This window comes from Rhinoderma darwinii, chromosome 11 (assembly GCF_050947455.1).
Source record: "Rhinoderma darwinii isolate aRhiDar2 chromosome 11, aRhiDar2.hap1, whole genome shotgun sequence".
NCBI lineage: Eukaryota > Metazoa > Chordata > Amphibia > Anura > Rhinodermatidae > Rhinoderma > Rhinoderma darwinii.
In genome coordinates, this window is record NC_134697.1 from 51,655,868 (window position 1) to 51,679,964 (window position 24,097).

Below are 24,097 nucleotides of genomic sequence, written 5' to 3' on the forward strand. Positions count from 1 at the left end.
AAAAATGATGTGAAATACTTCACAGAAAATGCGAGAAAAAGCTGTTTGTGAATCCAGCCAGGGTATATTCACATTGCACTGTGCATTGTGGCCAAACTGTTTTCCCCATTCAAGTCAATGGGAAAAATGCAACTAATAGGGCGTACTGTAGTTTTAAAAATGGCGCGTTGCATGAACTAGATTTTATAAAATCCTGTACACTAGGCTCACACTTAAAACTCATGTGGTAACTTACCACAGCGGCCAAATCATGCAAACAAAGTGGTATACATGCCAGGGTCCTCCACCAACAGGAGGCATCATGTAGCTATGGGCAAATAATGTTACTCTACCTCATTATAAAGATAGTTGTACTCTGCTGTTTCCGTCGGCCCCAGAGATATTAAATGGAGCGAAAGGACGAATGCATGACCACCACTTCAACTTCTCATCATTACGGTTGTGCAGTAAGGAAGAACAGAGTATTCGGACTCTCCAATCTAGTGATCGGTGGGGGTCCCATCAGCAGTGCCCCCAGCAATCAGACATTAGTCACCTATCCAGCAGATAGGTGATATATGTCCATCGTGGAATAATCCCTTCAAAGAGATTTTCTGTTCTCAGTAAATAAAGTTTATTCATTACATAATGAAAAAACGATGCAATATTCTAATCTACTTTGTGTTTTCAAGATCTCTGCTTGCAGTCATGACAGTTGTTTACTGTGTTACTGGGATGAACTTACAGGTGCATGGCTCATTAAAGCTACAGCGCTCTCTCTTATGTGGGCAGCACAATAGCGGGACATCTTATCATCCTCTGGAAGCAAACAATGACTGTTCCCATTTACTGAAGCAAGCACAGATCTTGAAAAATGTGAGAAGTTTATACGCAAAGTAGATTATAAAACTGCACAACTTTTCATTATAACATGAGTAAGCTTTTTTTGATGAATACAGAAAACTCATTTCAGCTGGGGTTTCACCGCCTGGCAGTGTGTCTGGACTAGTACACTTAAATGAGGCCGAGCTGCAATACTAGACATGACCCATAGACAAGAGTGGCGCTGTTTTTAAAAGAAGTATATATAAAAGTAGTTTTTTTTTGTCTTTAGTGCGATATAATACAACTCGTATGTTCCTGGAAAACCCCTCTAGCCTTCAAAGATGGCGTGAACAACAGGACTGAAACCATGTAGAGATTTTGCGATGACATACCTGCTTTTTCTGATAAATCTCATAATTAATTGCTTTCACTTCTTTCAGCTGCTCTTTAAAACCAGTGAGAGTATCTTGCTTGTCATGAATATCTTTTTCCAAGAGGCTTACTGCAAATTCAATTTCACGTTGCACACTTACTGGCACAAGATCAGTGTCAGATTCCTGCGATAGGGATAAACACAGGGACTACATGACCCTCATGTTTTGATGCATGACACATTGTGAAATGCAAAATCTCTACCGCATTACCAGAGATGGCCAGGAGAGGGCAATGTAATAGGTTTCTTTTTACTATTTACCTTTATTTTTAAGGGGTTGTCCAGTCTTATAAATAAATAAATAAAGCTTAATCATTGTATAATGAAAGGGTATGCTACTTTATAATCACTAAGATATCTGCTTGCTGTCAGGGAATGTTTACATTTAGAATCTGAAAACCCATACAGACCTAATACTTTTCACAGCTGAGTTTTCTATGGTTCCCTAATTTATAAGGATTTCTGTTAACCACTAAAGGAAACATAGTCCCATTGTTCTAGGTATTGGTAGGGTCCCAGCAGTCGGACCCCACTGATCAGACATTGATGGCATATCTTATGGTGGGAAAACCCCTACATATGTGTTGTTAGCGTTTCACTGTATAATTGCCTGAGCGTACCTGTGCCAGCTGTGATTGGTCATGGTGAGTACATATGTCAGTAAAGATTTCACTCAGTCCATGTCTTGAATGTCGTCTGTACATCTGCTCAGCTTCAATGCTTGCTTTGGCTGCCTGTGTGCAAAACCAAGTAATTATATGACGATACAGTTGTACATGTTGTGGTCCAGATATGGCAAATGTATGAATGTCTTTGTGCATGAAGTAAGGGTATGTTCACACGGGCTATTTTCGTCTGTTTTTCGAGCCGTGAAAAATCGGAAGCAGAACGCCTCCAAACATCTGCCCATTGATTTCAATGGGAAAACAGCATTCTGTACTGACGGGGTGTTTTTTACATGGCTGTTTTTCAAAACGGCCGCGTAAAAAAACGGCCGCGAAAAAGGAGTGCATGCCAATTCTTCAGCCGTTTTTTGAGCCGTCTTTCATAAACTCTATTGAAAACAGCTCCCAAAACGGCCGTGAAAAACGCGACTTTGAATAAAAAAAACCCTAAAAATGAGGAGCTGTTTTCCCTTTTCAGACGTTTTTTATTTTGTGTGTGCACATACCCTTAGGCTGCTAGCAAGCTTCCCCCATAGCTTTTTTCCCAGTTATGGATTGCAGTAACTTGTCTTAGAGACCCCTCTTTACCTCAAGATGTTGCGCTCTCATGAAGATCATGGCGTTTTCATTCCTTAAATGATGATTTTCTTCCTGAAGTTTGATAATATTATTCTGAGCTATAGCCAACTGTAAGACAAAAAAAACTGTTTAGATGCGAGAGAACAAAATCAGCACAGACGGGATTGTTCATATTCATATGCTGATCCCTATGACAATATAAGAAAGTTCTCCTCCCTTCCACTGCAGTCCCTCTGATGGCCACTTGGAGACAATATCTAGCCAGGGTATTGCTGGAGTTCTAGTCATCAAATGTGTAGACCCCTTTGACAGCTGTCACAGACCCTCAGATAGAATAATACATCCAATATAATGTGTTCATACTGATAATCTTTGCGTCTGCAGTGACAAATTAAATCTGGTCCATCAGTCATAAAATGTATTGGCATGGTGGAATATATCGATCTGCAGATGCTCCTTTTTCAGTGGTGTATATACCAGCAGTAGAGCGTACAACTGCTATGGGGTGCATAGTGGGGGGAGGCCAGGTACTAGACTGCTTACATTGCTTGCCTTGACACTGTCATAGTGGTTATCTGCAGCCGCTCGCTCACCTCTGCCACCAATGTGTTCAATATTAGCCTTACAAATCCGTATGTAGTTACTACTCCCTGGTGGTGGCTGAATGTAGCCAAAATAATATAAGGGCTTGACCACACAACGGAATTGCTGCACAAAATTTCTACAGCAATTCCACAGAAACTAGCAGGATTCCTGCTGCGGAAAAACGGCACCATTTCCTGCAATTTTTACTGCAAAAACTGGTGCGGATTTTCCGGTGTTTTCTCAATGCTGGGAGATGGTAACATCTCCCAAAAACGCAGCAATTCTGTCCACTTTCCTCAGCAGGAATTGACATGCCTCAGTATGAAATATATGCACCGCAGGTCAATTTCTGAACGGAAGGTTTACACAGCGTGTGGATGAGATTTGTTAACTCTCACCCACTTTGCTGCTGCTGTATTCTGCTGCGTATTTTCTGTCCGCAATTCCGGACGGAAAATATGCAGCAATTCCGCTACGTGTGGACAAGCCCTAATTGTTTAAATCAGGAAAACAGGTCTCCCTCATACGAATATATTATGTAATTAATCAGTACACAATTTAGGAGCTAAAAATTAAATGGTGGATGTTAACGTTAAAGCATACCTCCACACTCAGTGAAAAACGGTTATAGTGCTGGGGTGTGAACTATAATCGCTTTTCTAAATCACTTTTATTACCAATTCTGCTTCTCTCAGCAGCACGGACTGCTGATTCCATAGCACTAACGGCCGTCCTGGAAACGGGAGCCATGGAGATGCGCAGGACGCTCTGTCTCCTACTGTAGAGTTATGAGCAGCCGGCAGCACACACTTTACACAGTCCGCACTGCTTCTAGGAGCAACATAGCTAATACAAGTGGTTTGGAAAAAGGATTAGGGTATGTTCACACGCAGTGACCAAAAACGTCTGAAAATACGGAGCTGTTTTCAGGCGGAAACAGCTCCTGATTTTCAGACGTTTTTTTAACAACTCGCGTTTTTCGGGGGGGTTTTTTTACGGCACTTTTTGGAGCTGTTTTTCAATGGAGTCAATGAACAACGCCTCCAAAAACGTCCCAAGAAGTGACCTGCACTTCTTTTGACGAGCCGTCATTTTACGCGCCGTATTTTGACAGCGACGCGTAAAATAAAGGCTCGTGGGAACAAAACATCGTGATTCCCATTGAAAGCAATAGGCAAATGTTTGTAGGCGTATTAGGGACGTTTTTTCAGGTGTAATTCGAGGCGTAAAATGTCATACCCTTATAGTGCACACTCCTGCCCTATAATCGTTTTCAACTGAAAGTGGAGGTCCGCTTTAATAAAGGCAAAGCACATTTGGAGGAGCTCTCAGTGAGGTGTACAGACCATTTTATGTTTTGCTATGAGGCTTAAAGGGGTTTTGCGAGTTTGTCTGTTACGTGGTCACTATACTCCGGCTCTGCTCCACATCAACTCTTTGATTAACTTACAATTTCAAAAGTGCTGCGTTATTCTGCTCTTGACCCCTGGTGTCACGCTTCCCTCACTGTACAAGCCGTATACTGATCACATGGGCTCCAAGCCAATAGTTTTAGCCCAGTATACGCACGTCACTGGTGAGGCGGCATGTACTTTCACAGTAGGGCAACGCGAATGCACGGTCCCTGCTGTGCTCTCAACGTCACAAGAAGAAAGGCAGTGACAAGCCGGAGCGAGAAGAGGAATCGCTACAACAGGGACACGCCCCCAGAGCTATGTCAACACGGCGCTCAACGGGAATGTGAATCACAGTAAGGGTATGTTCACACGACAGCGTCCGTAACGGCTGAAATTACGGGGATGTTTTCAGGAGAAAACATCCCCGTAATTTCAGCCATTACGGCATGTGCAGGCGCTTGAACGCCGCGTCCATTACGGACGTAATTGGCGCTGCTTTTCATTGGAGTCAATGAATAACGCCTCCAATTACGCCCCAAGAAGTGACAGGTCACTTCTTTGACGCGGGCGTCTATTTACGCGCCGTCTTTTGACAGCGGCGCATAAATATACGCCTCGTGTGAACAGACAAACGTCAGCCCATTGCTTTCAATGGGCAGATGTTTGTCAGCGCTTTCAAGCCGCATTTTTCGGACGTAATTCGGGGCAAAAATGCCCGAATTACGTCCGTAATTAGTGTATGTGAACATACCCTAAGAATTTACTTTTTATTCTTTTATAGCATTATGGACATCAAGTTGGTTACAGTTGGAGAAATTTATATTTATTGTATTTTATTTTGGGGGGGGGGACTCGGAAAACCCGTTTAATGATTTCTGTGTATGGCCTAGTCATTATTACTAAATTTTAATCATTGGAAAATCTTAACATGCAAAAACATTTCTGGGTCCATGATCTAATGTCTTAAAACACTTGTACTGGTAACGAAAAAAAATCAGTTCATTAAACTAAAATGTGGAAAAATTCTTATTTCGACTAGTGTCAAATAAAGCGTAGCGTTAGGTCTCATGCACATAGCGGAGCTGCGTGCAGTGTATACAGTGTCCCTGAGGCTCTATAGAGGCGCTAGGTGTCCATACGATGCTCCATACGATGCTGTATTAGGCCGGGATCACACACGCAGTTTCTGATGCAGTTTTTTATTCATAGCCAGAAGTGGATCCAAAAGGACGAAAAGGAATAAAGAAAAGACTGATGCATCTCCTTTCTTTTGTGCCCACTTCTGTGTTTGGCTCCAAAAACAAAGGCAAAAACTGCGTCAAAACTGCATGTGTGATCCTGGCCTTATGGAGTTATTCTCCACTAGAAGCAATGCTTATAAGGGTATGTTCACACGCAGTAGCAAAATACGTCTGAAATTACGGAGCTGTTTTCGCCTGAAAACAGCTCCTGATTTTCAGACGTTTTGTAACTACTCGCGTTTTTTTCGCGGCGTATTTTACGGATGTTATTGGAGCTGTTTTTCAATGGAGTCAATGAAAAACGGCTCCAAAAACGTCCCAAGAAGTGATATGCACTTCTTTGACGCGTGCGTCTTTTTACGCGCCGTCTTTTGACAGCGACGCGTAAAATTACACCTCATGGGAACAGAACACCGTAAAACCCATTGAAAACAATGGGCAGATGTTTGTAGGCGGAATGGAGACGTTTTTTCAGGCGTAATTCGAGGTGTAAAACGCCCGAATAACTTCTGAAAACAGTGCGTGTGAACATACCCTGAATAGAATAGCACGAGGTAAGAATAGCTCTGTAAGACGGCATCTGATGGAGAATACAATGTTTTTTATGTTATATTCTTATGGAAGCTGCAAACTGCCCAATACGGTTTGTGACAGTAACTTTTTTTTTAAAATAAATATTTCAGTTTCTATTTTAACTAGGTTACCTCTTCAATAAGTTTTGAATTTGACTTCTCCATTGTGTCAATTCTTGTATGAAGACTGCTCACAGTACCACTACAAACAATCAAGAGGCAACAAAGCTCATGTTACATTGATATATTATTAGGGCACACAAAAAATCAATAAGAAAATCAAGCATTAAACAGAAGATTTAGGCAGAATTCACACGGGGCGGATACGATACGTAATAGCACGCAGCATATACGCCCTGTGCGCCGCAGGGAATTCCGGCCAAAAAACGGCACCAAACGCCAGTACTTAGCCGGCCTCCGGGATGACCTTTCATCCCATGTGAACGCCGCTACAGCCTGTTATTGGCTGCAGCGGTCATATGGGATGAAACGTCATAACCGGAAGGCCGTGCTGGAGAAAGAAACAGACTCCTGGGTAAAAAAAAATTGTATTTTTCTGAGTTACGTTTTTTTGCGGTGGAATCTATGCAAACCTGCCACAAAAAAACGCAACAACTCCTCATTGAATTCAATAGGGAAAACTCCCAACAAATAGGCAGCATTTACGCAAATACAATTGACATGTTGTGGAATAAAATTCCACACCACAGGTCAATTTCTAAGCGTTTTTTCCGCTCAGTATTTACGCAACATGTGGATGAAACTTGTTTTATCTCATCCACTCTGCTGCTACAGTATTTGTTGTGGATTTTCCACAACGAATTCCGATGCGGAAAATTCGCACTATTTACGCAACGTGTGAACTGACGTGTGAAGGAATCAAGAGTGAAGGAATGACAGTAAGGCCGGATTCACACGAGTGTCAGTTTTGCGCGCGCAAAAGGTCCGTGTGTCATCAGCATATGGTGCGCGTCTGAGCGATTTTTGCGCAGCCGGCATCATGATGACACTGGTTTTATGTTTACAAACAGAAAAGCACGTGGTGCTTTTCTGTTTTCATTCATTGTTTGTACTGCTATTGCGCGAATCACGCGCAGCACCCGGAAGTGCTTCCGTGTGCCGAGCGCGATTTGAACGTACCCATTGACATCAATGGGTGCGTGCAGCGCGAAAAACGACCAAGTATGTTGTGCGTTTCACGCAGTGGACACACGCTGCGTGAAATTCACTGACAGTCTGAACGGCCTCATTCAGTAACATAGGTCCGTGCGACGCGCGGGAAAATCACACGCGTAGCACGGAAGTATTATACGTTCGTGTGAATAAGCCCTAAGTCCTAGTTCACACAAAGTTTTTTAGTACTGTTTTTGATGCAGAAACTGCGCCAAAAAACTTTACAAATCGACTCGCATTAATTTAAATGTGAGGCAGAGGCGTTTTTTTCCCGCGATAGGAAAAAAAGACTCGCAGGAAAAAGGAGCGACATGCTCTTTTTTCCCGCGGTTCCGAAATCAATAAGAGACAGAGAAAGCGTTGGCCGCTTCGGCCGCGGCCGAAAAACACAGCACAGAACGCCGTGAAAACTGCGGCAAAGAAAGTGCAGGCAGGTCAAAATCTGCCTGCAAAAAACTCTGTGTGAACATACTCTAAGGCCTCATGCACACGACCGTGTTTTTGCGTCCGCAATTCCCCCGCAAATCCACGGGAGAATTGCGGACCCATTCTTTTCTATGGGGCCGTGCACACGACCGTAGTTTTTGCGGTCCGTGCACGGCCCGGGAACCCGGACCGCAGAAAGTACGGACATGTCCTATTATGGTCCGGAGTTGCGGTCCGGGCTCATTGAAAACAATGGCCCGGCCATGTGCATGTGCGGGCGGCTTGCGGCTGACAGTCCGCTGACAGTCCGCAGCCGGCCGACACGAAAATCACGGGCGTGCACACGGCTACGGTCGGGCTACGGTCGTGTGCATGAGGCCTAAGGCTGGGTTCCCACAGTGCAGATTTGCTGCAGATTTTGACTTAATTTTGTAAGCCAAAACCAGAATTGGATCCAGGAGAGCAGACCTATAAGGCCTTTCTTTATATATTTCTTCTGCTTAGGTTCTGTTTCTGGTTTTGGCTGAAAAAACACATGCAAAATCTTCAGCAAATCTGCACTGTGGGAACTCAGCCTAAGGCTTTGTTCATAGGTCACGGATTTCATGAGGATTTAAGCACAGTCTCATACTCTGTATGTACGCTGTAAGGGCTGATTCAGACGAACGTGACGTTTTTGCGCACGCAAAAACCGCGGCGTTTTGCGTGCTCAAAAGGCACTTTACAGCTCCGTGTGCCCTGTTCATATGGATGCGCGGCTGCGTGCTTTTTGCGCAGCCGCCATCTTTATGACACTCCGTTTGGATGTTTGTAAACAGATAAGCACGTGGTGCTTTTCTGTTTACATTCATTCTTTTACTGTTATTGTGCGAATAACGCTTGTCCCACGGAAGTGCTTCCGTGTGGCATGCGTGATTTTCATGCACCCATTGTCTTCAATGGGTGCGTGATGCGCAAAAACCGCCGACACATAGAACATATCGCGAGTTTTACGCAGCGGACTAACTCTGCGCAAAACTCACGGACTGTCTGCACTGCCCCATAGACCTCTCTAGGTCCGCGCGAGCCGCGTGAAAACCACGCGACCGGCACGGACGCAAAACACGTTCGTCTGAATCAGCCCTAACCATGTGACCGCTGCAGCCTGGAGGTCAGGCTGGACGCAGGGGCAGAGAGATCTGGGAAAGTATGAGATTTATTTTTTTTTGCTATTTGTTGCGAGTTTTACTCCCCATGGAATTCATTGGGGAAAAGCAGCGATTTCGCAGCATAAATTCATATGCTGCGAATTAAATAACCGCACCGCGGCCAATTTATCAACAGTTTTTTGCCGGGTCTTTTACGCAGCATGTGGATGAGATTTGTTCAAATCTTATCCACTTTGTTGCTACTGTATTACGCTGCAGATTTTCCGCAATGAAATCCGTTTACGCTACATGTGAACCCGGCCTTTTAAGGCCAGTATCACACACACCGTATTGATGAAGTTTTTGGTTCACTTTTTTAAGCCAAACACCCCACAAGACCTGTCATTTTGGAGATGCTCTGACCTAGCCATCACAATTTAAGGCCTTATTCACACGAACGTGTGCGTTTTGCGCGCGCAAAAAACGCTGCATTTTTTGCGCGTTGCAGTTGCTTGTGTTATCAGTATGTGCTGCGTGATTTTCACGCATATGCCATGCTTATGACATGCGGTTTTGAAGTTTAGAAAAAAAAATGAAGGAAGTGCTTTTATTTTTTCCTTCATTTATTTATCTACTGTTGCGCGAATCATGCGAGTCACACGGAAGTGCTTCCATGTCCGTGCGTGGTTTTCACGCACCCATAGACTTCAATGGGTGTGTGATGCGCGAAAAACGCCCAAGTATAGGACATGTCGTGAGTTTTACGCAGCGGACACACGCAGCATGAAAATCACGGACTGTCTGAACGTCCCCATTCACTAACATAGGTCCGTGCGACACGTGTGATTTTCACGCGCGTATCACGGACGTAATACACGTTCGTGTTAATAAGGCCTAAGAACGGACTGCTCACTTGCTGCCTAATATATCTCACCTCTTGACAGGCGCCATTATAACGAGAAAATCAATGTTATTCACTTCACCTGTCAGTGGTTTTAATGTCAGGACTGAACGATGTATGTTGTGCACTTACTTCAGTTGTCTGTTAAGTTCTTCAACATAGTTCTTCTGGTCCAGTATTGCAGAAATGTGCACGTTCCTTAAATTAAGAGAGATTAGTTATTAAACATTGGATTAATAAAGTATACTTGTACAATAATTACAAATATTATTAAGAAATTTGACAGAATGTCAAAACCACAGATCATATCTACATTGGATAAATATTACGGTTAAGGGGGTTCAGAAAGTGGTTCCCCCAGAGTTCCTGATGCTGTGTGCTCCCGTGGGCAGCTGCTGTAACTAGGAGAACCAGTGTATAAGGGCTTGTCCACACACAACGCAGACATTCCGGTGCTGCAAAAACGCACCATTTCCTGCGGTTTTTACGGCAGAAAATGGTGCGTATTTTGCGGTGTTTTTCAAAATGTTTCGAGATGGAGACGTCTCCTCTGAAAAACGCAGCAATTCTGGACACTTTCCGCAGCAGGAATGGACATGCTGCGGTCCAAAAAATACGCATCGCAGGTGAATTTCTGCTCGGAAATTTTATGCAGCGTGTGGATGAGATTTGTTAACTCTCACCCACTTTGCTGCTACTGTATTCTGCTGCGTATTTTGCATCCGCAATTCCGGACGGAAAATATGCAGCAATTCCGTTACGTGTGGATGAGCCCTAACACAGGCAAAAAAAATATATTAGTACTTTTATTACCTTCCCTCTCTGTTATGCTCATCTTCTTCTGATTTTAGATATATGGAGAAATCAATCACTCCAACCTACAAAAGTATATATACAAATAAAATATAATGTATTAAACATGTATACATAACCTTTCAGGTGAATTTTCATAATAAGCAGTCATATGTGTACATGAGGAATAACACTATTTCTAGCCATATGACTTGTGCTCCGCATTTTTTGCAGTTTTCCCCTCTGCAGGCTTTCTCTTTAATTCTCAGTTGTCTCTGAGCTAGTGGGTGGAGACTAGGGCCAAGTTCACACAAAGTTTTTTGGTGCTGTTTTTGACGCAGAAACCGCATCGAAAACCGCGTCAAAAAAATGTCCGCATTTGCCTTCCATTGATTTCAATAGGAGGCGCAGGGAAAAAACGCTCACGAGAAAAAAAAGCAACATGCTCTTTCTTCCCGCAGTTCTGTCTCTGACCATCCATTGAAATCAATGGAAGGCATAGAAAGCGTTTTTCACTCAGTTTTTTGCCCGCAGCGCTCAATGGCCGCGGGCGAAAGACCCAGCGAAAAACACATATTCTAAACCCATTTGGCTAGCCAGCGGCTCATTTCCATATTAGTCGCTAAATAAAGAGGGGTCCATAGCGCAGCAACGAGGGGACCCCCAAGTATAGGACAAACACTGCTGGACCCTTAGACACAGCAGCTATTAGGTGAGACTACTAAATCACTTTATAGGACCTAGTGACAGGTCCTTTTTAAGAGTATCTTTCATATTGCTATAGTCTGGTAAAATATGCATATAAAAACACTATCTCTAAATGATAACAAACATATAGTGTACTTATCAACTAAACAGAATCTATCACAGCAGCGATCTTCATCTTGTCATCTCCTCATATGTCATAGGTACGTCAGGAGATCAAATTGCGTAAAGGTCCTAAAACACGGGCCGACGTACTATGCAGTTAAAGCCGAGACAGATGATTGTGGAGGAATATACAAAATGTATTTATGCAAATCTGTCAGTTAAATAAAACGGACATTTAAGTAGCAAAGAAGGACAGAGGGATTTGGGTCAAAAGTAGAAGCTATACGTAGCCTAATAAAGATTATTTATTATTTTACTAACATTGGTAGTTGGGAAATTGGGCTTGGCTGCTTGCAGGCAGCCTTTCTTTTTGTAAAAGTAGAAGCTGTCCCTCCAAAAGAGTGGAGTGGACTTTTAATTGGCAGCGTCTAAAGAAATACCTCAAATTTGCTTAAAATTCTCATTTCCTTGAGTCCAAAGGCAGCACCCAAGGTACTTCTTCTGATGCCATTCCCTAGGGCAGAACATGAACAGCATACAAATGGTTAAAGAGGCTCTGTCACCACATTATACACTACCGTTCAAAAGTTTGGGGTTACCCAGACAATTTTGTGTTTTCCATGAAAACTCACACTTATATTTATCAAATGAGTTGCAGAATGACTAGAAAATATAGTCAAGACATTGACAAGGTTAGAAATAATGATTTTTATTTGAAATAATAATTTTCTCCTTCAAACTTTGCTTTCGTCAAAGAATGCTCCATTTGCAGCAATTACAGCATTGCAGACCTTTGGCATTCTAGCTGTTAATCTGCTGAGGTAATCGGGAGAAATTTCACCCCATGCTTCCAGAAGGCCCTCCCACAAGTTGGATTGGCTTGATGGGCACTTCTTGCGTACCATACGGTCAAGCTGCTCCCACAACAGCTCTATGGGGTTGAGATCTGGTGACTGCGCTGGCCACTCCATTACAGATAGAATACCAGCTGCCTGCTTCTTCCCTAAATAATTCTTGCATAATTTGGAGGTGTGCTTTGGGTCATTGTCTTGTTGTAGGATAAAATTGGCTCCAATCAAGCGCTGTCCACAGGGTATGGCATGGCATTGCAAAATGGAGTGATAGCCTTCCTTATTCAAAATCCCTTTTACAAATCTCCCACTTTACCAGCACCAAAGCAACCCCAGACCATCACATTACCTCCACCATGCTTGACAGATGGCGTCAGGCACTCTTCCAGCATCTTTTCAGTTGTTCTGCGTCTCACAAATGTTCTTCTGTGTGATCCAAACACCTCAAACTTCGATCCGTCTGTCCATAACACTTTTTTCCAATCTTCCGCTGTCCAATGTCTGTGTGCTTTTGCCCATATTAATATTTTCCTTTTATTAGCCAGTCTCAGATATGGCTTTTTCTTTGCCACTCTGCCCTGAAGGCCAGCATCCCGGAGTCGCCTCTTCACTGTAGACGTTGACACTGGCGTTTTGCGGGTACTATTTAATGAAGCTGCCAGTTGAGGACCTGTGAGGCGTCTATTTCTCAAACTAGAGACTCTAATGTACTTGTCTTATTGCTCAGTTGTGCAGCGGGGCCTCCCACTTCTCTTTCTACTCTGGTTAGAGCAGGGGTCTCAAACTCGGCCGGGTAAGTGGGCCGCATATAGAAAAAATGGGAAGTTGACGGGCCGCATTACTTTCAAATTTGATACAATACAAAATTATTGTTAATCAATTAGTTATTTGAACTACTATAACACTATATTACTAGAATAATAATACTACATTACTATAATAATAGCGCTAGGTTTAAAATTTGAGATATTTCTCCACGTGCTTATTTCAACAATCCAGCTTTCCAGTTTAAGTGTCGCCAAATGCAGTCCGGCGGCTCAGTTAGCACACATGTCAAGATTGGGCAGCCCCTTTTTAGATAGTGCCGCAGTGCCCTCTGTGGATGCTGCCGCAGTGCCCTCTGTAGATAATGCAACACACCCCTAGATAAGGCCACAGTGCCCTCTGTAGATAAGGCCACAATGCCCTCTGTGGATAATGCAACACACCCCTAGATAAGGCCACAGTGCCCTCTGTAGATAAGGCCACAGTGCCCTCTGTAGATAAGGCCACAGTGCCCTCTGTAGATAAGGCCACAGTGCCCTCTGTAGATAATGAAACACACCCCTAGATAATGCCAGTGTCCTCTTCAGATACTGTCACACACCCACTTGTAGATAACGCCACAGTGCCCTCTGTAGAGGCTGCCACAGTGCCCTCTGTAGAGGCTGCCACAGTGCCCTCTGTAGAGGCTACCACAGTGCCCTCTGTAGAGGCTACCACAGTGCCCTCTGTAGAGGCTACCACAGTGCCCTCTGTAGAGGCTGCCACAGTGCCCTCTGTAGAGGCTGCAAAAGTGCCCTCTGTAGAGGCTGCCCCAGTGCCCTCTGTAGAGGCTGCCCCAGTGCCCTCTGTAGAGGCTGCCCCAGTGATCTCAGGGGCTTGCCCAGAGCTGGAGTCCCAGGCAGAGCGCTAGTAGGCTCTTCCTGGGACTCCAGCTGTGCTCCTGACATCACTGGGACTCCGGCTCTGGGGAAGCCCCAGACATCGCTGTTCATATGTGGACAGCGATGTCAGGGAATTCCACAGAGTCCAGGAGCAGAGCCGACACCAGCGCTCTGCTCCGCTCTGGGCAAGACCCTGACACACTGTCCATATATGGGCAGCGATGTCAGGGAATTCCACAGAGTCCCGGAGCAGAGCCGACACCAGCGCTCTGCTCGGGACTCCGGCTCTGGGGAAGCCCCAGACATCGCTGTTCATATGTGGACAGCGATGTCAGGGAATTCCAGAGTCTCGGAGCAGAGCCGATACTAGCGGCTGTGTCCCGCGGGCCGCAGATGACAGCCCCAGGGGCCGCATGCGGCCCGCGGGCTTGAGACCCCTGGGTTAGAGCCTGTTTGTGCTGTCCTCTGAAGGGAGTAGTACACACCGTTGTAGGAAATCTTCAGTTTCTTGGCAATTTCTCGCATGGAATAGCCTTAATTTCTAAGAACAAGAATAGACTGTCGAGTTTCACATGAAAGCTCTCTTTTTCTAGCCATTTTGAGAGTTTAATCGAACCCACAAATGTAATGCTCCAAATTCTCAACTAGCTCAAAGGAAGGTCAGTTTTGTAGCTCCTCTAAACAGCAAAACTGTTTACAGCGGTGCTAACATAATTGCACAAGGGTTTTCAAGTGTTTTCTAATCATCCATTAGCCTTCTAACACAGTTAGCAAACACAGTGTACCATTAGAACACTGGAGTGATGGTTGCTGGAAATGGGCCTCTATACACCTATGTAGATATTGCATTAAAAACCAGACGTTTGCAGCTAGAATAGTCATTTAGCACATTAACAATGTATAGAGTGTATTTCTGATTAATTTAATGTTATCTTCATTGAAAAAAACTGTGCTTTTCTTTCAAAAATAAGGAAATTTCTAAGTGACCCTAAACTTTTGAATGGTAGTGTAAGTGGCTTATATTGTACATGATGTGATCGGCGCTGTAATGTAGATTACAGCAGTGTTTTTTATTTAGAAAAACGATCATTTTTGACGGAGTTATGACCTATTTTAGCTTTATGCCAATGAGTTTCTCAATGGTCAACTGGGCGTGTTTTACTATATGACCAAGTGGGTGTTGTACAGAGGAGTGTTTGACACTGACCAATCAGCGTCATACACTCCTTTCCATTCATTTACACAGCATATAATGATCTTATTACATCACTATGTGCAGCCACATAAACACACTAGAACGCTACTCATGTGTCCTGACAATGAATATACATTATCTCCAGCCAGGACGTGATGTGTATTCAGAATCCTGACCACTTCTGTAGCGTCTCTGTGGGTTACAGCATAGCAGGCGTAGTCTCGCGAGATTACGCTATAAGCTGTCATTCACAGCGAGATCTCGCTGTGCTGTAAATCACAGAGACGCTACAGAAGTGGTCAGGATTCTGAATAGACATCACGTCCTGGCTGGAGGTAATGTATATTCATTGTCATGATACATGAGTAGCGTTATAGTGTGTTTATGTGGCTGCACATGGCGATATAGCTATATCGCTATCTGTAGTGTAAATGAATGGAGAGAAGTGTATGACGCTGAATGGTCACTGATTGGTCAGCATCATACACTTCTCTCCACAACGCCCACTTGGTCATATAGTAAAACACGCCTAGTTGTCCATTGAGAAACTATAGGTCATAACTCAGTCAAAAATGATTGTTTTTCAAAATAAAAAACACTGCTGTAGCCGATCACATCATGTACAAGATAGAGCACTTATAATGTGGTGACAGAGACTCTTTAAGCATACAATTAAACCAATAGCAGAAGAATCTAACCTTAACACTAGATGTGGACTAAACCAGCCATTCTGAAAGCAAAAATATATTTATTTGGAGGGAAAAAGGTGCTGCCTTCGGACCAAAGGAAACAAAAATTTCAGGTAAGCAGATTTAAGGTTTCCTAATTGTCCTTGGCAGCACCTGAGGGGTTTAAGTATCTAGCGAGGGTGGGTTATCAGCAGCTGCAAGACTTAGCACTCCAGTGCCAAAGGCTGAATGTTCCACCAACAAACAGTCTAGCCTGTTAGGGTATGTGCACACACACTAATTACGTCCGTAATTGACGGACGTATTTCGGCCGCAAGTCCCGGACCGAACACAGTGCAAGGAGCCGGGCTCCTAGCATCATACTTATGTACGATGCTAGGAGTCCCTGCCTCGCTGCAGGACAACTGTCCCGTAGTGTAATCATGTTTACAGTACGGGACAGTTGTCCTGCAGCGAGGCAGGGACTTCTAGCATCGTACATAAGTATGATGCTAGGAGCCCGGTTCCTTGCACTGTGTTCGGTCCGGGACTTGCGGCCGAAATACGTCCGTCAATTACGGACGTAATTAGTGTGTGTGCACATACCCTAATACTTAACAAGGTGTCTCCAGAGGACCAAGATCTGCAGATGGTGTAAAGTGGAAACTAAAGTGGAACTTCCGCTGCTTCTACTTCAGGCGTTGCTTGCAGACATCTGGACTTTGATGGTGTTGACCTTGAGACCCGACTGGAAAACATCTTGAAGAAACGGAAGCAGCGGAACTGAAATGGAAGTAGGTGAAGTGTGGTGAGAAGTACACCATTTTGAGAAGATTCTCCAGATTTTCTTATACATCTTTAGAGTTGATGGTATTCTTGCTGAAAGAAGTCTACTGATGACTTCTTCAGAAATGTCCTCACTAGACAGGATGATCCTGTCAGTCTCCATGCCATCAGATGTCATTTGAAGATGTGCTGATGATAAAGGATGTTCTGAAACAGGAGGTCTGGAATCTATGGAAGACGCCAAAAGTTACCTTCAAAAGATTTAACAATTTTGGCAACGAATCCCTTTAGGGTCAAAAAGGTGCTATCAAGGTGGCTTGCACCTTCTGCTTCCTGACAACTCGAAGAATCAGAGGAACTGGAGTAAAGATGTAAATAAGCAGGCGACCCCATTTCAGAGAAAAGGCATTCAGGGCTTCTGGGCGACCTAGCCTGCAAATGGAATAAAAATGGGGGAAGTTTGGTTTTGGTTTTCCAGGCCATGCGGTAGATCTGTGGGCTGAAAAATATGAGAGTTAAGCTCCGATTCCCCAGAATTGAGGGCTGAGGCGGTCCGCCTGAATGTTCTATTTCCCTCGTATGTGGACGGCTGATATATCCTGGAGATGTTTCTCTGTCCAGCACATGATCTTCTCGCATTTGGACTGAAGAGCAATACTCTTGGTATCCCCTTGTTTGCTTAGATAATAAACAGTAGGCACATTGTCCGACTGAATCTTGACAGATTTGGGTTGGAGCAGGTGAGAGAAGGAGAAAATAGCCAATCTGACTGCCTTAACCTCTATGACAGGGGACTGAGACCAACTGCCCTGTGACCATCTTCCTTCCAGGAGTGTACCCCATCCTTTCTGAGAGGCATCTGTGGTAAAACACACTTGAGGTAGAAGGTGAAATGTTTTCCCTCTGGCGAGGTTGTGAGGAGAGAGCCAATACTTAAAATGTCTCTTTGTTTGACTGGAGACAAACCATGTCCTGTCCAGGGACATCATTTTTCTACCCCAAACTCTGAGGATTTGCGACTGAAGAGGCCTTAAACTTGCTTTGGTTAATGGTACTGCGTCTATGGATGCAGTCAGGTATCCCAAAGCCCTCATAACTATTCAGATGGGGACTCTGGGATGAAGGATGAGATGCTTTTTTCGCCTCCTGAAGTTTGAGAATCTTCTCCGTGGGTAAAAACAGAGACACTTATTAGGCCTGTGTGAATAATCATTCCCAGGAAATTGGTGAAAATGGAGGGCTGCAGAACTGGCTTTTTCCAGTTTATAAGAAACCCATGGTCGGACAGACACTTTGTGATCCGAAGAGGACACTGGAGCTGGAAGGGCGTTGGTGCCTTTAGGAACCAATCGTCCAGGTGGGGAATAATATATATCTCCTGAAGCCTAAGCCGAATGGAAGGGCTACAAGTTGCAGATGTCCGATAAAGCCTTGATGTTGAACTGCAATCCTGAGAAACCTGCGACAGCTGAAAGAGATGGGAACATGGAGGTAAGAGTCATTTAGATTGAGTTTGGAAGGAAGTCTCCCTGTTGAATGATAGACACAGCAGAACAAAGGTGCGGCCTTTCTTCTTATTATTGCTCTCAAGGATCTTCTTTATTTGTTTGCCAAATAACTTTTTTGGCACAAACGGGAGCGTAAAAAAGTTTTTTATTTGAAATGGCAGGTCTTTACCCAGATGGCCCACGGGCACACACAAATATTGGAGGCGGCATCAGGAAGAGGCTGGATGCATTCACTACAAAGTCTGTGTCTTGATTTTCTCTTCCTTTTTCCGAAACTTGACAGGCTACCGGAAAGGAAAACAACACATCTAGTGTTTAGGTTAGAGTGTATTTATAGTCTTTTGCTTTTGGTTAACTAACCCTTTCATGACCAAGGGTCATTGATGCCCCTGTGTCCAGGTCAAATTTTCCATTTTTGATATACACTTCTTTAAACGATAATATCTTTGGAACCGCTTTGAATATCACAACTATTTTTACTTGTTTTTTTTACAAGACTTATGAGGCTTTAATTTTCTAGATCAGTTTAATTAATTCCATGTTTTTAATTTTTATTATGAGCAGACAAATCACAAAAAAATTAAGAAAAAGCAGGTGTGGCTTTGTATCATGTAGATAGTGCCATACCCCCTGTATATAGCACCACACCCCCTCTAAATAGCGAATACCCCCTGTAAATAGCGTCACCCCCCCCCCTGTAGATAGCAACATCCGCCCTGTATTTAGCAATATCCCCTGTAAATCGCACCACTGTAGCTCCCTGTAGGGGCGGAATCCCTTTGGCGAAGATTTTGCTCCTACAGGAAGCCCCTGATGTTTCTGTCCATATAGTGACGTCAGGGGTTAACTCTAAAAGCGGAATCCCCTGCCAGAGCGGGGATTCCGCTCCAGGAGTAGCCACTGACCTCACTGTCCATATATGGATAGTGACACCAGGGGCTTCTCCAGTAGCAGAATCCCTGGCTAGATAGCAACACCCCGCTGTAGATAGCATCGCAACCCCCACTGTAAATATTGCCGGGGTTTCAGCTTCTAGACTGAGCCCCTGACGTCACTGTCCATTTGGACAGTGACGTTAGTGGCTCTGTCTAGGAGCGGAATCCCAGGCCAGTGCGATCTGACACCGGGGATTCCGCTCCTAGACTCATTAGTTCAGGTGGCGCTATTTACAGTGGGGGTGGGATGCTATCTACAGCAGGGGGGGGGCTTGCTATCTGCAAGGGGGTGGCACTATCTACATCGGGGATGGAAAGACGGTGGGGGTTCCGTCTAGGGAGGGAGCTCCCCTCCAGAGCGCTGGCCGGGGATTCCGATGCTGGAGGGAGCTTAGGTGGCGCAATCTACAGAGGGTTTTGCGGGGGTTGTGGGTGGCACTATCTACAGTTAGGGGGTGTATTCCGGGACTCTCAAAGCCCCGGCGTACATGAGAGTGCAGCGCTGCTCACACTGAAGCAGCACTGCACTCATTAAACCCCTTCCAGGCTGCCGACATCTATACACATGCTAACTGCACGGGGCATCGGCAGTTAGAATGTATATAGCCATATGGCAGTCGTGAAGGGGTTAATTAACTAATTATCTGCTAAATTATTTAAATGCTGTTCATGTTCTGTCCTAGGGAATGGGGCCAGAAGAAGACCCTCGGGTGCTGCCAAGAACGATAAGGAAAATATTATTTTTATCACACAATCAGAAAAATATGATTTTACTATAATTAAAGAGGCTCTGTCACCAGATTTTGCAACCCCTATCTGCTATTGCAGCAGATAGGCGCTGCAATGTAGATTACAGTAACGTTTTTATTTTTAAAAAACGAGCATTTTTGGCCAAGTTATGACCATTTTTGTAGTTATGCAAATGAGGCTTGCAAAAGTCCAAGTGGGTGTGTTTAAAAGTAAAAGTCCAAGTGGGCGTGTATTATGTGCGTACATCGGGGCGTTTTTAATACTTTCACTAGCTGGGCGCTCTGAAGAGAAGTAACATCCTCTTCTCTTCAGAACGCCCAGCTTCTGACAGTGCAGATCTGTGACGTCACTCACAGGTCCTGCATCGTGACGGCCACATCGGCACCAGAGGCTACAGTTGATTCTGCAGCAGCATCAGCGTTTGCAGGTAAGATCGACTTACCTGCAAACGCTGATGCTGCTGCAGAATCAACTGTAGCCTCTGGTGCCGATGTGGCCGTCACGATGCAGGACCTGTGAGTGACGTCACAGATCTGCACTGTCAGAAGCTGGGCGTTCTGAAGAGAAGAGGATGTTACTTCTCTTCAGAGCGCCCAGCTAGTGAAAGTATTAAAAACGCCCCGATGTACGCACATAATACACGCCCACTTGGACTTTTACTTTTAAACACACCCACTTGGACTTTTGCAAGCCTCATTTGCATAACTACAAAAATGGTCATAACTTGGCCAAAAATGCTCGTTTTTTAAAAATAAAAACGTTACTGTAATCTACATTGCAGCGCCTATCTGCTGCAATAGCAGATAGGGGTTGCAAAATCTGGTGACAGAGCCTCTTTAAGAATTAATTAGGTACGAAATTGAGGGACATCCATCTATACATTTATGTAACCTACTTGAGAATCCAGGTCTTCCCCTTTGACACAGAGATTGGCATCAATTACATTCAATCCAACCAGAAGTCCCACAATAACAGTTCCTTCTTCCTCCATCATTACTGCATGATTTTCATAAAATTCACTAAATATAAAGATATTTATATATTCATACATCACAAAGTTCAGAATGGCATATTTTTGTACCTGCAATTTTGTAAATAAATGTGAAAATTTAGCTTTAGGTTTCTTAAAGGAGTTATCGCTCTATAATCAATTATGACATATCCATTGGATATGCCATAAATGTCTGATCAGTAATCTAGATAACGGGAATCCCCAGTCCTATTTTAACTTACAGTTATCTTAATATGAAAACAACAGCTTCATCTCCACTACATCTGTAGTAATGCATATAATAAGCCTATGCACAAAGGTATAAAACCGTTATAAAGCTACATATGACACGAGCTTCCCAATTTTCATTGAACTGTGAACGTTTAATGCTGTTCTAAGGCTCCACACTATGGTTTCTGTTAATAACAAAAGGCTATAACGCTGCACTGAAGGATATGTATGGCGCCCAACAGAATCCAATAACTTACAATGGGGTGTGTCGAGGTACTGTTGTTTTGGTGGCAAGAATAATGCTGCATGCTGCACTATTCTTGCAGGTAAAAGTGTCAGAACCCCTGATGGAAATTTTAGAACGCTGATATGAATAGAGCCTTACCCATTATAAATTATAACTCCTAGTTACATAGGTTGAAAAAAAACACAGGTCCATCAAGTCCAACCTTTCCCAATAAATTACCCGTCATTCATTGCTTGATTAATTATAACCCTCAATGCCATTCGTCAATAAATAATCATTGAGCCTTTTTTTAAATGCTGACATTGTATCTGCCATCACTACCTCTTGGGGTAGGGCATTCCATAGTTTGACTACTGTAACTGTAAAGAACCCTTTCCTATATTGATGTCTGAAACGTCTTTCTTCCACACGCAATCAATGTCCCCTGTTCCTTTGTAGTCCTTGGACAGAACAGATCATGTGCTAGTTCTCTGTATTGACCCCACATATACTTATACATATTAATAAGATCCCCTCTAAGACTGAACAGGCCCGATTTTTCTAGCCTTTCATTGTAAGCGACACCTCCCATCCCATTTAATAATCTAGTTGCCCGCCATTGAACCCTCTCCAGTTCTCCTATATCCTCTTTACATAGTGGAGCCCAAAACTGAATTCCATATTCAAGATGTGGCCTTACAAGGGATTTACATAGGGGTAATATTACATTTGGATCACCGGTTTCTATCTTTTTATACACCCTAAAATCCTATTTCAATCAATTTTTTTTTCAGAATTGTGCCTAGTTCTTATGTCTAAATATCAGAAACTGTAACGGAGTTACTGGAGTTACCGACCTTAAAATATCCCTGCGCATGATCAGGTAACGCAGGTAGTCTGCCAGCTTCTTTTGCATCATTGATAACCGCAGCCAAGCTCTGGCTCGACCAAGGGGGGTTCTAAGATAGAAATAAAAAACACAGCTAATACTGTATACCAGGCACATAAAGATTATAATAGTAACAGGCTGCCAAGAAACATTAAAAGCACACCTGAGCCCTGGTAAATCTCTCACGCTGGCTGCAACTTCTTCTGCTTCAGGACAGATTTTCTCCACCATCTCCAAAGGACCCCATATTGTTCTGTTAAAACTCAGAAAGGATTTTCTCACTGTAAAGAAGAACATGTCAAAAAGTGATATTCAGCCATATACAGTCACCCCTGATATTTCTGATGCCCTGTACACACTGCTTGTTTGTGACTATTCTTTTTGCAAATCAGATTATCAGGATTAATGGATTATTGGGAACCAGATTAATGTAATGTAATCATACTGTAAAGGATCTGCCAGACACAGCTTCTGTGTCGACGCCCGTGGGTAATCAGTCTGCACCTGCTCCTAAGTCTGAGAGAGTGACATGATCTTCTACCAGTCAGGCTGGGAGGCTGAGGAGTGGGAGAGCCTATCACAGCCTGGCCAGACGGAGCTAGCTCCCGCCCTCTGTCTATTTATACCTGCATTTCCTGCTCCTCCTTTGCCTGTGATTCTTTCCTGTTTCCTGGCTCTGCTGCTCCTGCTATTATTATTGACCTTGCTTCATTTTGACCCTGGCTTTACTCACTACGCTCCTGCTGTGCGATTGGTACCTCGTACACTCCTGGTTTGACTCGGCTCGTTCACTACTCTTGTTGCTCACGGTGTTGCCGTGGTCAACTGCCCCATTTCCCTTAGCTTCTGTGTACCCTTGTCTGTTGTGCACTTATTGAGCGTAGGGACCGTCGCCCAGTTGTACGCGGTCGCCTAGGACGGGCCGTTGCAAGTAGGCAGGGACTGAGTGGCGGGTAGATTAGGGCTCACCTGTCTCCCTACCCCATCATAACACATACATTTCTTTTATATCTTACTTCTATGCTTCGATATGATCAATTGATGCCATAGAGCCAAACCCTCATAAATGCTGCACTACTACCAGGTTCTGATGACAACTTCTAAAATGATGTTATTATAGAGACCTAGTGTGGACTAAAATTTCCATCTATGAATATCGACAAATATGTTTGTAATTTGTATATATGTGAACACTGATGGATGGTGAATCCGAATTTCTCAGTAGTGCAGCATGGTACATTTGAGTTAAATGAATATCCTACTGCTTACAGTGGCAGGACAATGCTGCTGGTTCTAGTTATGTACTGTACCTTTAAGCCCATGTTTGAGGCAATGTTCCATTACAACAAAGAATTGCTGAAGAGGAGGGTAATCTGAATCCAGGGTACGGCCATAACTCAGAGCTGATTCAATGAGTCCTTTTATACTGAGCTTAGCCATATTCAGCAAATTCGTCCGCTCGACAACAGCCGGGTCTCTTGCTGCTCGTACACAGGATAATGATTAGTATTTAAAAGCCATTATATTACTAAGTATAAATTATGCATACATCCCAAACATAGCTAAAAATCAATATCAAATATAGTAAAAGGTCCATGCTTTTTGATCTGTAATGTGGTCGTCCGAGACACAGAGAATGGTAACTATACCAGTAGCTTTATGTAGGCTACTGGTATGCATTACAATTTATTATTTTTTTAAATATAGGAATATTGCCAGTATTCAATATTGTGATATTTCTTTTTCATTGCTGGAACACATCCTCTTATTGAGTAGTACATCAGGTTACGAGGAGATGGGAGATAACAACCATCCATGTGGCCTCACCACCATTCTTCAGAGTGAAATTGAATATAAAAAATGTTCTGTGTATTGCAGGAAAAGTTAAGGCAGGAATTTATTTTTTCTGGCGTAGA

At 43.7% G+C, this 24,097-nt stretch overlaps 1 protein-coding gene across 3 annotated transcripts in view; it reads right to left on the bottom strand.

Annotated features, from left to right (window-relative positions):
- RUFY2 (RUN and FYVE domain containing 2) overlaps positions 1-24,097 on the bottom strand; it is a 33,846-nt gene that overhangs the window by 4,685 nt on the left and 5,064 nt on the right. Inside the window, exons 3-12 of one of the 3 annotated variants that reach the window (XM_075841446.1) lie at positions 23,492-23,662; positions 22,345-22,462; positions 22,150-22,251; positions 20,740-20,863; positions 10,717-10,781; positions 10,036-10,101; positions 6,409-6,478; positions 2,491-2,589; positions 1,858-1,971; positions 1,197-1,361 (exon numbers count right to left, since the gene is read on the bottom strand). In XM_075841446.1, the coding sequence (XP_075697561.1) occupies positions 1,197-1,361; positions 1,858-1,971; positions 2,491-2,589; positions 6,409-6,478; positions 10,036-10,101; positions 10,717-10,781; positions 20,740-20,863; positions 22,150-22,251; positions 22,345-22,462; positions 23,492-23,662 (1,094 nt within the window). The remainder of the gene's footprint in view (positions 1-1,196; positions 1,362-1,857; positions 1,972-2,490; positions 2,590-6,408; positions 6,479-10,035; positions 10,102-10,716; positions 10,782-20,739; positions 20,864-22,149; positions 22,252-22,344; positions 22,463-23,491; positions 23,663-24,097) is intronic. The other 2 variants (XM_075841448.1, XM_075841447.1) reach the window with 2 other exon arrangements.